Source organism: Pyrgilauda ruficollis, unplaced genomic scaffold, assembly GCF_017590135.1.
Source record: "Pyrgilauda ruficollis isolate IOZ18807 unplaced genomic scaffold, ASM1759013v1 scaffold3, whole genome shotgun sequence".
NCBI lineage: Eukaryota > Metazoa > Chordata > Aves > Passeriformes > Passeridae > Pyrgilauda > Pyrgilauda ruficollis.
Genome location: NW_024524377.1, coordinates 5,364,659 through 5,378,390, shown reverse-complemented (window position 1 = coordinate 5,378,390; position 13,732 = coordinate 5,364,659). Strand labels below are relative to the sequence as shown.

At 35.0% G+C, this 13,732-nt stretch overlaps 1 protein-coding gene across 3 annotated transcripts in view; it reads left to right on the top strand.

Moving 5' to 3' along the window:
• Positions 1-13,732, top strand: part of SLC35F5 (solute carrier family 35 member F5) — a 30,269-nt gene that overhangs the window by 3,730 nt on the left and 12,807 nt on the right. For all 3 annotated transcript variants that reach the window (XM_041472945.1, XM_041472944.1, XM_041472946.1), the window contains exons 3-13: positions 1,063-1,141; positions 4,085-4,226; positions 5,260-5,403; positions 7,336-7,398; positions 8,550-8,631; positions 9,968-10,158; positions 11,331-11,412; positions 11,735-11,822; positions 12,382-12,446; positions 12,782-12,886; positions 13,359-13,518. In XM_041472945.1, coding sequence (XP_041328879.1) covers positions 4,092-4,226; positions 5,260-5,403; positions 7,336-7,398; positions 8,550-8,631; positions 9,968-10,158; positions 11,331-11,412; positions 11,735-11,822; positions 12,382-12,446; positions 12,782-12,886; positions 13,359-13,518 — 1,115 coding nt within the window. In that variant the 5' untranslated portion in view covers positions 1,063-1,141; positions 4,085-4,091. The remainder of the gene's footprint in view (positions 1-1,062; positions 1,142-4,084; positions 4,227-5,259; positions 5,404-7,335; positions 7,399-8,549; positions 8,632-9,967; positions 10,159-11,330; positions 11,413-11,734; positions 11,823-12,381; positions 12,447-12,781; positions 12,887-13,358; positions 13,519-13,732) is intronic.

Sequence of the window (13,732 nt, the reverse complement as noted above, 5' to 3'; positions counted from 1 at the left end):
TTTGTCTAAAGAAATGCATCTTCCAGTTTTTTGGGTCATCTTAAGCAGTTATGATCATGTGGTAAACTGTGGAAAAGGCTTGAACTTGCTGTGTGTAAATGTTGAGTTCAGTGGGGGCTTGTGGGATCCCTCTTAATGAGTTACCTCTTAATCAAAGAGGTGAAAAGCATGAATTTAGCTATTGCTCCCTGTTAACAGTGTACAGACTCTCAGCCATGCTTGACAGGTGATCAAAAGCTAATTTTGGGTAAGCATTTAATTCTGCCCTTGCTGCCACTTCTGTTGAGTATGCTAATTTGAGACTCCTAAGCATAGTGTGTGACTCCTGTTGATTCAGGATATCCCTAAAACAGAGCTTAGCAACATTTCACATTAATAATAATAATAATAAACATTCCATCACTTCCAGGCAATAAAAGTTATGGCTCTATTTTGTATAATGTTTCTTTTCCTGTATAACAGTGGATTTTATTGAATGTGTTTATAGGATCTGAGTTTAAAAATTATAAATAAGTTTTATGTAAGATGGATGTTTTGTTTTAATACAATAATAATGCTGTATCCATTTAAGGAAAGATACTGGGCTTTCACAAGACATAACATTGAGGTGCCTTATCTTTTGAGATTATTTTAAGGTCAACAAGCCTGTATGTTCTTCCATTACCTTCCTAGTTCTAATGTTTAAGTTCTTTCCTTAGGAATGTGCACTGAAGAAATAGTGCCTTTCTCTGCACAGCTTAGAAAATCAGAATTTAACATCATCAGGTTCTTGTTTCTCATGTGAACCTCCTATAGTCAGTTAATAAGGAAGGGGTTGTGTTCTTTGGCATATCAAAAGTAGGTAAGGATTCTGTTTTCTTGCAAGTCAGGGCTGCCCTGCTGGCATTTTTGATGCAGGCCAATTCTTAAGGTTTTAGATCTGTATGTCCCCAACACTTAGGACTTGAGCTGCAGAAGACACTTGTAGAACTTGAAATTTTAGACAGCATTTTGCAAAGATAAATGCTTAATATACCTATGCGCATGATGTTTCACACTTTGCTTTTTTTGGTTTTTTTTTAGGAGACTATCTTCACTTTGACATGAAGTGTGAAGTTTGTTAGTCACCACTTTTGTTTCTTTTTTACAGTTATTGTGGAAGGTAATATGAGAAAAGTCTTGTTCTTGTGTGTTCACTTCTATCAGAGCATATTACCCTCAATGTACAGAAGCCAAACGTAAACGTGTGGAATTGTATTTCATTCCAAGTTTATGAGTATTGTTAATAAGTGGAACAATGTCTAAAACTTCTCAGAGTAGTAGTTTCAATCTGTCTTTGCGTTTTTGCATTTTGTGTGATGTTTTACAGGGTTTTAATTTTGTCCTAAAACTTAGGATTTAGGTTTCAGTAGGCTTTTGAATTTCTCCTGAACTTTACAAGCATTTAAGTATTGCTGCTCGGTAGCTTTTTTAGCCAACTCTTAGCTTGAAGGTGATGGTGCTGCACTTCGTAGTTACCTTTTCTTGTTAAGCTTTTTGTCTTGTTAGGGAAGGATCAAGCAAATGCTAGATTAGGCACACAGAAATGTTAAACAGATACTTGGTAGTCAGATGAGAAAGTAATAGCTGCTCTTACTGCAACATATAAAAAATTTCAACTTCCAAGGCATAATTATTGGCTCTTTATTTAGAATTTTAGCATCTGCTTATCAAAGTTACAGAAGAAATGGTGTAAAATTCGCATAGACTGAATGACTTTATGTGTAACCTCTTATCTAAGAAGTGCTGGATGTTCCATCATCCTTTACTTTGCTCCTGTTGAAGAATTTTAAAGCAAAGGATTTGTTCAAGCCTAAAGTAGAGAAGCTGAGTACAAGATTAAACAGCTGCAGAACGTGAATGTTATCTGTGCATGATCTCTGTTCACAGAGTGTGCTTTGAAGCAGCCTGTGGTGAGAACAGCAGAGCTGTAGGTGTGAGGGAACATCTGATGTGGAGATGTCCAGTTGATCAGGCTGCTGCCATTCCCTCCTGTCTCCCCAGCTACCTCTCCCCTCCTGCCTGCAGCACAGACCTGGTGGAAGACTGCAGTGCTTTCTGTTTCTAGGAAAATTTCCCACTGTCCATGAGTTGTGCTATAGCCTGACAGGAATGAGATTTCTTCCTTCCAACTTGTCTGAACTGTTCCATGCCCAGCTTCCACATTAGCTGCATATTATGCAAACACACAAGCAATTTTTAGGCTATATATAATATAACTTCATGTAATGGCTTGTAGGCTTTTAGTCATAATAAAATGAAGGCAAAGTTTATAGAGTATAATATGTAGTATTTGTTAAACCAATTTCTAAAAACTGAAAAAACCTTTAAGCTTTCAAGCTTGAAAACCTTTATGGTAGTTTCTTCAAGTTTAAGATAATACATTTATTTGCTCTCTCTTTGAGAACTAATGTTTTCTCCTTTATTCTGTATCAAGTAGAAACTATAATTCCTTGCTGAGTCTTTCATAACTTTGCCTCTCTCTACTTAAAGATTTCTGCTTTCTTTGTCAGGCTTTATGGTAGTTTCTTCAAGTTTAAGATAATACATTTATTTGCTCTCTCTTTGAGAACTAATGTTTTCTCCTTTATTCTGTATCAAGTAGAAACTATAATTCCTTGCTGAGTCTTTCATAACTTTGCTCTCTCTACTTAAAGATTTCTGCTGTCTTTGTCAGTCCCACCATTTTATCAGAAAAGCAGAGTAATTATCCAGAGCTGATGCCCACACATGGAATATATTGGCATAGATCTAGTGGTATAATTATACTTCAGGAACTCTGCCTGTTCATTTTTCTTTTGAAAGAAGCCCTTTGAGAAATGGAGGAAAAAGTGTCAAGATTTGAACATGGCAGAGACTGTATAGAATATGAGTCAATGCAGAAAGCAGTGCTGTGATCTCCAGTGTGCTTGTGCATATCTGGGCATTTAAATCCTTAATCTGAGGAACAGGCTACTCTGGAAAAAAGGAATGTACCTTCCTCATTCACTGAGGACATTATTGCACTGTCTCTTTCATAAATCATTTGTAAATAATGAAAAGAAAGCAAGTATTTGTATGTTGACACGTGGAAAAAACAAAGTTCAATTTAAACTTAGCAGACCATATTAGCAAAGCAGATGACCTCTATTTACTGTGAAAGTCAGAAGCTGCTCTCTAAAGATGACTTAGATTGCAGTTCCTTGAACAGTTCTCTCAGATGGTGCTTGAGTTTATGGTATACTGTGCCATCTGTAGTTAATGAACTCTTAATAAATTGGTTCTTAAAATATATACATAAATAAATGAAAGTTAATGATAGAAATACTACATACATGTCTGGCTAACATAATGGATTCTAGTACAAGAATGAGCCATCAGTCTTTGTCAATTGTATTTTAAGCTTTTTAGTAATATAATTGAAAGTTTTCCTAAATTTAGGCCTTCCATAAATTTAGGCCATCCAATGGGCAACTGTAAAGCTGTGTCACAAATCTGAATTCCTTTGCAGTAGCATTAATGAATTTTTGATAGATTTTTCACTAGAATTGGTTTGTGCCTATATTTCATAAATTACCAAATAGGTATATAATTTTTTTAATACAACTACATGTTCAGTCTACTTTTTAAAGTTTACAATTAATTATTCTATTTTTTTTCTTGAATCACTTCTTGTTGTAAGGGTTTATAATTTACCCAAATGTTTTCCTATGTCTTCTGAAACATTTGTTGCATGCCTCTAAGTTTAAACATGTTTCTGACATTTGTCACAACACGTTAATCTAATTTATACTGTTTGCAGAACTTGTAGTGTAAATTCCAAATTGTGTTTTACCTACTTTTTTCTTACTTCATTCCTAAAGCAGATGATAAATTTTTGCAAAGTCAAGATTTACTTTCTAATTGTCCCTAATATCTCTGAAAATTTCCTGCCTGATCTGTCTAAGGTCTGCTTTTTGACAACACAGCTTTGTGTGTCCTTGCATATCAGGTCCTGTTCATATGTATGAAACAGTTGCACAATGTTTATTTTTTTTGTGTGTTACTGTAAGCTTTTGTGTTTTATTTCTGTGTCCCCCTTGCCCAGGTTCCAAATGGTGTGGGTTTTTATCATGAACCGGATGAGCTCCCAGAGCAGCTCATCTGCTCAGCGCAGGCGAATGGCTCTAGGAATTGTCATTCTCCTCCTGGTTGATGTCATCTGGGTGGCCTCTTCAGAACTCACTTCTGTGAGTATTGTTCCACACATTTTAAAGAGAAAATAAATGAGAAAATGCAGCAGAAACATAGTTATCAAACACTTGGTGCTTCACCAGCCTGAATCCACTAAATCTTACAGATAATTTCAATTCAGTGCCTGTTTCTTTTGAAGCAGAAGGTGTTACTGACGACTTTAAAATTAAACAGCATAAACTCATCACTGTGTACTGTAATCAGGGAGTTCATTTTGTTATTGCTGTATTGATTAAAATGCCCATATGGTTCCCAAAAATTTGTAAATGAGCTGTAACATGGCTGGCTGATTATGTAGTGAATTGTAGTTCAGAACATCCAGAAATTCAGGATGAAGGGGCTGAAGTCATAGAGTTAAACCCTGTAATTTCATCTAGTGCATATATTAACTATATTGAAACTGTCATGGTATTTATTTCATGTTAAGTTTTAGGACTTAAACCAGAGCTTTAGCAATGGAAATGAAGTATTTAATAAATTCCTAAATTCAGTTTTTTGAACTGGCATTATGTTGTATATCAGTTTTGAAACTAAGTATATACAAATGTTTGTCCTTATCATGTGATTTTAATAAAATATTTTTTGGAATGAGATGGTGGAGTCACTTTTGATACTGAAATGTTATTTAGCCAAAGTAATCCTCTCTAATTTATGATTAATGTTATTGCTTATAAAAGTGGTCTTCAATTTAGAAAATATTTGTATGTAAATGTATTTTCAGTGCTGTTTGAGTTTAGTAGCATATAAATGTGTTGCTTAATGAGATACAAGTAAAAAGTAGTTTTCCTTCTGTGGCATTGTTTCTTACAAAAACTCTCCTTTTTGTTGGCATTGGAGGTAGTTTGGGAGAGGGTTCCCTCAGAACGGGTAGGGCCACTTGGTTCCTTTGGTCATCCATTGCCAATACTCACAACTCTGGTATTTTGGGAACCAGACTGTTCTGGACTGTGTATTTACACCTGATCATTCATTTTGTGAACTTTTACCTATTTGGTAATTTTGGATACTGCAATTATTTTCTTTCCACAGTATGTTTTTACAAGGTACAACAAACCCTTTTTCAGTACATTTGCAAAAACATCCATGTTTGTTCTATACCTCTTGGGATTTATTGTTTGGAAGCCATGGAGGCAGCAATGTACTCGTGGGTTTCGTGGAAGGCATGCAGCTTTTGTAAGTATTGTAACTCTGTAGATGTTGTGATATTTGTCTAAGTTTGTACAGAAAAAAACCCCTTAAAATAGAGACTAGAGAAGAGCAAAGGTTGCATATTTGACATATAAACTGAATCATGCCACAGGAAGACATGGCAGCCATAACCATTGTCATGTGAAAGGATGAGGGCAAGAAAAAGCAATTTGAGATGTGTAAGGAGTTGTAAGAAATGCTCTGCTGGGCCAGACCATTGGTCCCTACAGCCTGGTTTTGTATCCTGGGCAATTGCAGAGGATAATTCCTCTTAACAAGAGCTTATGGAAGTCACTGTTGGCTCTTGGTTTCCTTTAACTTCCCCAACATCTGCAACCAATGGAATCAGAACTTGAACTTTGTAGCTGTTTTTTAGCACTGACTCTTTTTGTCTCTGGCACAACTATGAACTGTTTGCTGACTGCTTTGAGGGGCTTAAAGTTACATTTAGTAAGGGTGGTAGAATTATGTTTTTGTTATTGTTAATGTTGTTTTATATGGCTTTTATGTATGAGTGACCTTCTGATGCCCATTCCAGAGTTAGGCATAGTTTGTGCTACAACCTAAAATTGTTGTTATATGACAGAAATACTGGGTTTTTTTCCAAGAGATGCTGGGAAGAGCAGTTGTTCTGTGCCAGTGTTTCAAGATGCTGAACAGCAGCACTCAGGAAGCAGGAAGGCATTTGGCCTGATACTAATACCACATAAAAAAAAACCAGAAAATGTGATCCAAGAACATGCTGCTAATCAACATGTCTTTATAGAAAATAGCTTATGTGAAAGAAACTGACTTAAATTTTCTGGATATGTTAGACTTCACTGATAGTGACAGTTGCAGGCATAACATATTTAAAGTGTTACATGACTTTTATCTGAATTTTTTTTTAAGGAAAGACAAAGCACAAAGAACAACTGAAAAAATATCTTTTAAAAATAAATTCTTGAGTTAAACACATAGAGTGTTTAAAGTTGACTGATATCTTGATACAAATTTTCCTAGATCAGCCTTTAATACCAAGTGTTTGTGTGTAATATGGCATATGTTAGACTTGATGTTGTTCAGAATCTTCATAAGATAATTTGGGAATAAACAGAACTTAGTTTCTTTGCTAACAATAATGAAATATGAACTGGAAAGCAATGACTAAGAGTGCCCAGTCCGTCACATGTGGCACTCATGACACTGCTACTGGAATCCCATTATTTTTCCCTTTCAAAAGAACAGTGCACACAGTATTGTAATATGCTGTTAGAAAATTCCTTTCCCCTTCAAGGGGAAAATATTAAATAAATATTTAAAATATATTAAATAAATATAGGTTAAATATTCAACTCTGTAATTATCGCAAGTGCCTTTAAAGTGTCTTGTGTTTATTAGTCTGGACAACACACCCATTTATATGGTTTTATTTCAACGATTGCTTGGAGAAACACTCACACCTTACTGTTAAGTTCTCTTCCACATTAGAGGCTTTCTTTAACAGGTTTGCTACCATCATGGTAGAACAGCAAGCTGCAGGTCAGGAAATATGGGTTTGGTAAGGTGCAGAAAGGAGGAGGGAAAGGAACTTTGCCTCAATAAAATGAAGAAAGAAGCATCTTGTTGTTAACAGATGCACAATCATTTAGTGGTCATTGTGTCCCTAAGACTGAATTTTGCAGGTTTTCTGTACCTAAGACCCTTATCCTGCATTCATACCTGGGTAGTTGAATTCAGTGGTGTTCAAGAGGTACAAGGAAGTACTGAAATTTACTGAACTTGTAAGCCCTCTTGGTATTGAGGAGGAAGGCTGAGAGGAGAGAGGGAATTGTGACAGAATGATGGAAAAAGTAATAAAAAAACTTACTCTTCAAAAATTTCAGTTAATAACAACTTTGCCGTGGTAGTTTATTACATGAAAATTTCTGTAATTAGTTTGCAGATGCTGAAGGTTATTTTGCTGCTTGTACAACAGATACCACTGTGAACAGTTCTCTGGTAAGTGCCTTAATTTATAAAGGTCGATGCTTTACAATAACGTGGCACAACTGTCTTCACTTACTGTTTATAAAATATGGCAGTTTTAAATGCAGTAGGTTTTGTCAAAGGGGATTGGTAACTTACATGCTTATATGTTACTAATGAGTACTGCAAATAATGGTATTGCTTACTCTGAGAAATGTGGATTCTCAGCTCAATAAAGCACTTAATTGAATGCTTCTGTAGTAGTTTGTCAAAGAAATATTATCTTCTACAGAGAAAACCTTTACATAGTCAACTCAGTACCAAGTCTGTAATAGAGTGGGGGAAGGAATTGAGTATTGCAAATTACTGTATGGGTATTTTATACAGAATTACTTGAAGAGACATTTTTTTCAGATGTATTGTTCATTTAATTTTTTGGGAATTTTAAACTTTTTCTATCTGTGCTTAAGAATAAAATCTTCTTGACCTTCTCTGTTCATTAAGACCACGTGACTCTAGAAAATTGGGCAATTTTGCATTAATTTAAACATCCACCAAAATTTTTATCCTTAACAAGCCTAATGAAAATCCAGCTACCAGATCTTTTTAATGACTTCACTTTTACAGTTTATCAATTTAATCTAAACAAGTAGCTTAAGACTTGTCTTGTTAGCAGAAGTTTTAGTTGCTTGAAATACTTGTAAGTGCCTTATGTATTGTAGATATTTCTCAAAGTTTTTTGATGTTTAGGTCTAGGGAAGAAAATAAGGGCTTTTAGGGTCATGGGAAGAAAATGAGTACATGACTTTCTACATACAGTCTGTATTTCATTTTTCTAATTTGGACAGAAGCTATAGCTAATAAAATATCTGTAATATTGATGACTTATTTTGTAATTTTAAATCAGTAGGCTGGCCATAAGTTTTGTGTTCATGAGGATGCACACCAAAGGGTACAGGTCTCTTTTAGTAATGTGTTTTACCAATATGTGTAACATACAGGATGTATGAATCTACATGAATTTACAAGTTTATCCACTGTGTGCAGACCTGCTTTAAGTCTGATTCTCTTGCTATTCGCCAAGTTTTTCTTTATTTAGTTTTCTAATTTGCTAAATAAATTCTACTGGTAATAATTTAAATATCCTGCTTAACTATATTTTTACTTATACTGATTCATTGCAGAGTGAACCTTTATATGTTCCTGTAAAGTTTCATGATTTGCCAACTGAAAAAAATGGCAGTAATAGTAGTGATGCAGAGAAAAGTGAGTAAAGCCTTCTGGAATGCTGTAATGTTAGCTCTTTGGTGAAGGAGTTACTTTCCTTTCTGTTTTGTATAACTGCTGTCATGTTGCAGGATGTGCTTCCCCTTCCTCCCCTCTTTTTTTTTTTTTTTCCTTTTTCTCCTTTCTGAAATCTCTTATTGCATGAATTGCAGTCTCATATATTTACTTTCAGGTAGAGAAAACATAGGCCTGTCGTTCAGTTTACCTTTCTTGGTCACTACAGATGCAGCCTATGTTTATCTCAAGGGACCAACTGGGTTCAGTACTTGTGATTCTTTCCTTCTGGGCTTGTAAGACCAGCAGCAGTGGGTCAGCCTCTGGAAAAACAAGCTATTGTCCTTTTTAGAGCAGGAGCAAAGCAGTCAAAGTAAGAATTTTAACAGTCTATGTGCATTCTGGTTTTATTTAAGCCTCACTATCTTGTGATAGTACGTGAAACAGACCTAACTGTCCCAGACAATTTTGGAAAGGTTGCCTTCAGAACATCCAGTTAGCCAATCCTCAGCAAAAGAGTTCCTGCTTATCAAAGGGAAGCTCTCTTAATTTCTCCATGGTACACATTAGGAACCACTTTGGTAGGCTCTGCTTCCTGTGCAGCATCACTTCAGAATTGTTCCAGCTGCAGCTTTCCCTTTACTTTTTTTTAGGAAATTAGGTATTGTTTTGCATTCATTTAAGCTGATATTTGCCTGTAGTGTTTAGTGTAATGTTTTCTTTATGGAGGAAGCTAATGATACTAAAATAACCATCTAAATAAAACCAGATCCTAGTTTGCAAGATTAGTTAGAGAGTGGATTTCAAAGAGCAAGTGACTCTATGGTCTTTGCTAAGCTCTGAGGTCTGTTGGAATTTATTCTTCTATATGAAACATTGTCCTTGCAGTTAGGTATAATTGTGTGCAGGTGTTGGCTGTTTGGCTGTTGGACAATTAAGGAAAATCTTATATATATAGTGTTTTTTTAAGGTGGAATAATTCCTGTCTAAAACTGTGTTGTTACTTTTTGTTGATATTTTTGACAGGGAGCAGGGGTGGTGCTTTTCAGTGAGTTTTTCCTGTTGGACAACTTACTGATTGAAAACAGTAATTGTGCTTTGTCTTATTAGTGGCCTCCTGAATAGCAAAATATTAGTTTAATAAATCATGATGGCATGTCTTCTAATTGGATAAGAACCTGTTATTTGTGCAGTATTTTAATCAATGGTGTGTTACAATATCATCGTTTTATTTGCATATTGTGTTGGCTCCAAAACTTTAATTATAGTATGAATATTTTTCTTTTTTAAATTTTTTTTTCTGTTTTTTCTGCCTCTCAAGCACCCAAGAAGCCTCGTGTGAGGTTCAGTAACATCATGGAGATCCGGCAGCTGCCATCAAGCCATGCTTTGGAGGCAAAGCTGTCCCGCATGTCATATCCAACAGTGAAGGAGCAGGAATCCATCTTAAAAACTGTGGGAAAACTCACTGCAAGCCAAGTAGCAAAAATTAGCTTTTTCTTTTGCTTTGTGGTATGTGCTCCATTCTTTCAGAAAACTTGAGTAAAGATGCATTTCAAACTTGTGTAATAATAGTGAATAAGTATTGAGACGACTTGTATTCTTTAAACCTTATTTTATAAATGTACTATAAGAAGTAAAATTTTCCTTGTGCAAGATTTAATTATGGATTTGCTGGTACATGCTGTTGCTGCATCGTGCCTCAATTCTGGAGGGAGAGAGAGATTCCAGTGGCAGGATTTTTGAGACAGAAAAATATAGAGGGCAGATCAGTGATGCTTTCTCTAGAAGCACCTTTACTGATACTGCCAAATGGATTCTGTGTAGTGTGGACTCATCGTGGCTTTTCCTCAGGAAGTAGAGCTATTTAAGCATTATTGTTATTATTATTATCATCAACAATAATAGTACAACTGATGGATGTACCAGAAAATAGTGGCGTAATTTTTTCTGGGATAGTGTCCTCATGTCCAAAACAAATCCTGTTTATTCTGTTCATGGATGCTATACTGGCATGTACATGTATTTCTTCTTGGACTTTATGATAATCTTTCTACATAAGACTAGAGAGTGGTTACTTCCCTTAGAATATATCTGAGATCTTACTAGTGACATCTCAGTCAAGAAGTGAGAAAACATTTTTGCCATTTTATTCCTTTATGGAGGAATTAAGAAGCATTTTTTAGGCATTGAATGTAAGAGATGCTTGTTTTTAACAGTGGAGATGTGTGCTGGTTTTAAGTACTCTAAAAAAACCTCATTAGGCTGACTAATGTCACATCCATTACTGAAATTCTTTGCAGCCCTTGTGCAGTTATCACCTTGAAGCACTCCAAAACAAGTTTAAAGTACCTTTAGTTACTACAGACTAGCTATTATAATGTCATTTTAATTCTTTTTAAGTTCTGAAGTATGGTATTTCATTATTAAACATGTGGTTGGATGTTGGTTGGTTGAATGTGGTTGGTTTGAAGCAGTTCTAAGTTTGCTGCTGTGTTTTAATGTGTCTTCCACTTTAATAGAAGTTAGAAGTCTCTTTAAGCTAAAAATCTAGTTCTGATTTTATTTTTTATATAAATGGAGGATTTGTTTTGTTTTGTTTTTTTAAAGTAGAATTTTATTGCACTGAGAAACCTAAGCTGTGTTAACCATATAATAACAAAATTATTTTTCTTTTTCCCCAGTGGTTCTTGGCAAATTTCTCATACCAAGAAGCTCTGTCAGATACCCAAGTTGCCATAGTTAATATCTTGTCATCAACCTCTGGTAAGTTTTATTTACACCACCAGATGTGTGTTACAAGGCTGTTTGTAACATAGAAATCTTATTACAATGGATTTGTGTAACATTTTTACCTGTGGATTTGACCTAAAGGCATTGAATATGTATGTTTAGAAAATTCATTTTGTATTTGCAGAGGTTTTTTAAAGTACTTTCATATTTCTGCTTTATGTGTGTGTACTTTTGCAGCTACATCTGTACATTAAAGAAATATATTTGGAGTATAATAGCTTTGAAGCTGTGTAGTTTTCTGAGCAAAATACTGGCAAAACTTGGTTGTATAAACTCCTCTGAATTTCTCTTGCAGGGCTTTTTACTTTAATCTTAGCTGCAGTCTTTCCCAGTAACAGTGGAGATCGGTTTACCCTGTCCAAATTATTAGCTGTTATTTTAAGGTAAGATAATGGGAGGGAACATTTGGTTCAAAATTCCCTGGTACAGTGAGAGGACAACTGTACTTGCTGTACCTGTGCTATCTGTGACAATAAATGGTACCCATCACTTTTTAAAAATCCTTGTTTCACGGATGAATTGTGCAACTGAATTAAGGATTCTTAAATGCTTCATATCATGAACCATTTCCAAATCTCATTCTCCTGTAGAAAATTAGATTAATTTCTGTTGGAAATAGATTAACTTATTTTCTTGTTGTTTATTTGTGGTTTGTTTTATTTTTGTGTAATGGTGAAAAAGTTTGACACTCGTTGTCAGCCTGTTTCATTAAATGCCTTGTGCATTGTTCTGGGAAGTTAAAAGTGGGGTTGGTTGGTTTTAACTTGGGATCATGCCTTAGCAGTTGAGAACTCGTTTTGACATTCCAGAAGTGTGTTTTGGTTAACTAAAAATGCCTAAAGATAGAGCTATATTTGTTTTTCTCTTTTTTTAATCTGTTTTTGTAAAGAAATTCCTGAATTCAAGCAATGTTTTGCATTTCTTCTTTTTTTTTTTTGCTAGCATTGGTGGTGTGGTACTTGTTAACCTTTCTGGATCTGAAAAATCCGCTGGAAAAGATACAATAGGTATTTACTTACGGGTTTTAATCCTGGAATATGTAGTAATCAGTACCATCTTCTGACAGTACTAAGTAGTCATGTAGCAAGCTCGATATCTCTTATTCATGTAACATTTCAAACAATCTGGCTTTTTAATTTCAACTTCTAAAATTTGCCATTTATGATAATTTTCCACCCTCTGTGTATATTGGGAAAGTATTTATATTGTAGAGCTTTCTCCATTTTCCCATGTTTTTCATTTAGTAATGGATTCTGTCATCAACAGAGGTTTAGGAGAGTTGATCCTACTGTGCATAACATGTTTGGCATATCTCAAGGGAGTATTTTTTCCATTTTTCCAGGTTCCATTTGGTCTCTTGTAGGAGCAATGCTGTATGCTGTCTACATAGTCATGATAAAAAGGAAAGTAGATAGAGAAGATAAACTTGACATACCAATGTTCTTTGGTAAGACCAAAAGTAACTCTGTTGAAAGTTTTAATTCAATGTGTGATTATATGATATGCTTTCAGGCACTGAACTCTGAGTGGCAAAGGGGCTTAGAAAAGCCAAGGAAGTAGAGAAAAAGCCTCTTATTCCCATGGTTATGAATCCTTTAGAGACTGCTTGTGTGAATTTTTTCTTGTTTAGAGCCTTAACAAGAAGAACTTCCCTGTAGGTATGCAGACAGCACCACTGACTTAATGAAATTCCTAAGTTTCATTTTCTTTTAAATTTCAAACCTGTAAATATCTGATGCAAATTTAGTTTGTGAATTTCAGGTTGAACTTCTTACATTTGTTTCCTTTGAAAGATTTAAAATATTACTTCCTGGCTGCTTTTTTATGTGCATATTGTCAAAATAGCTGATTTTAGCTGAGATTTTGGTTATATTGAAGAAAATTTATTATGATGTACTTAATACTGTTTTTATATCCAGGTTTTGTAGGACTGTTTAATCTGTTGCTGCTGTGGCCAGGGTTCTTCCTGCTTCACTATACTGGGTTTGAAGCATTTGAGTTTCCCAATAAACTGATATGGATGTGCATTGTCATAAATGGCCTTATTGGAACAGTTTTGTCAGAGTTCCTCTGGCTGTGGTATGTACTCCATACATTGAATATATTTCACATGAATTATCTTTCCTATGTTGAGATGTAAAATTGTCTAGGTTGGGCTTTGTGCCCTTTTCTTTTTTCTTTTTTTCCTGTCCACATGTGCAGTTTTAGCCTTGTGTCACAATGTCCTGTTAAGACAACAACTAAATTTAAAAAGTAGCTGATGTGTGCTTGTAGTAATTAAAATCCTGTGTGC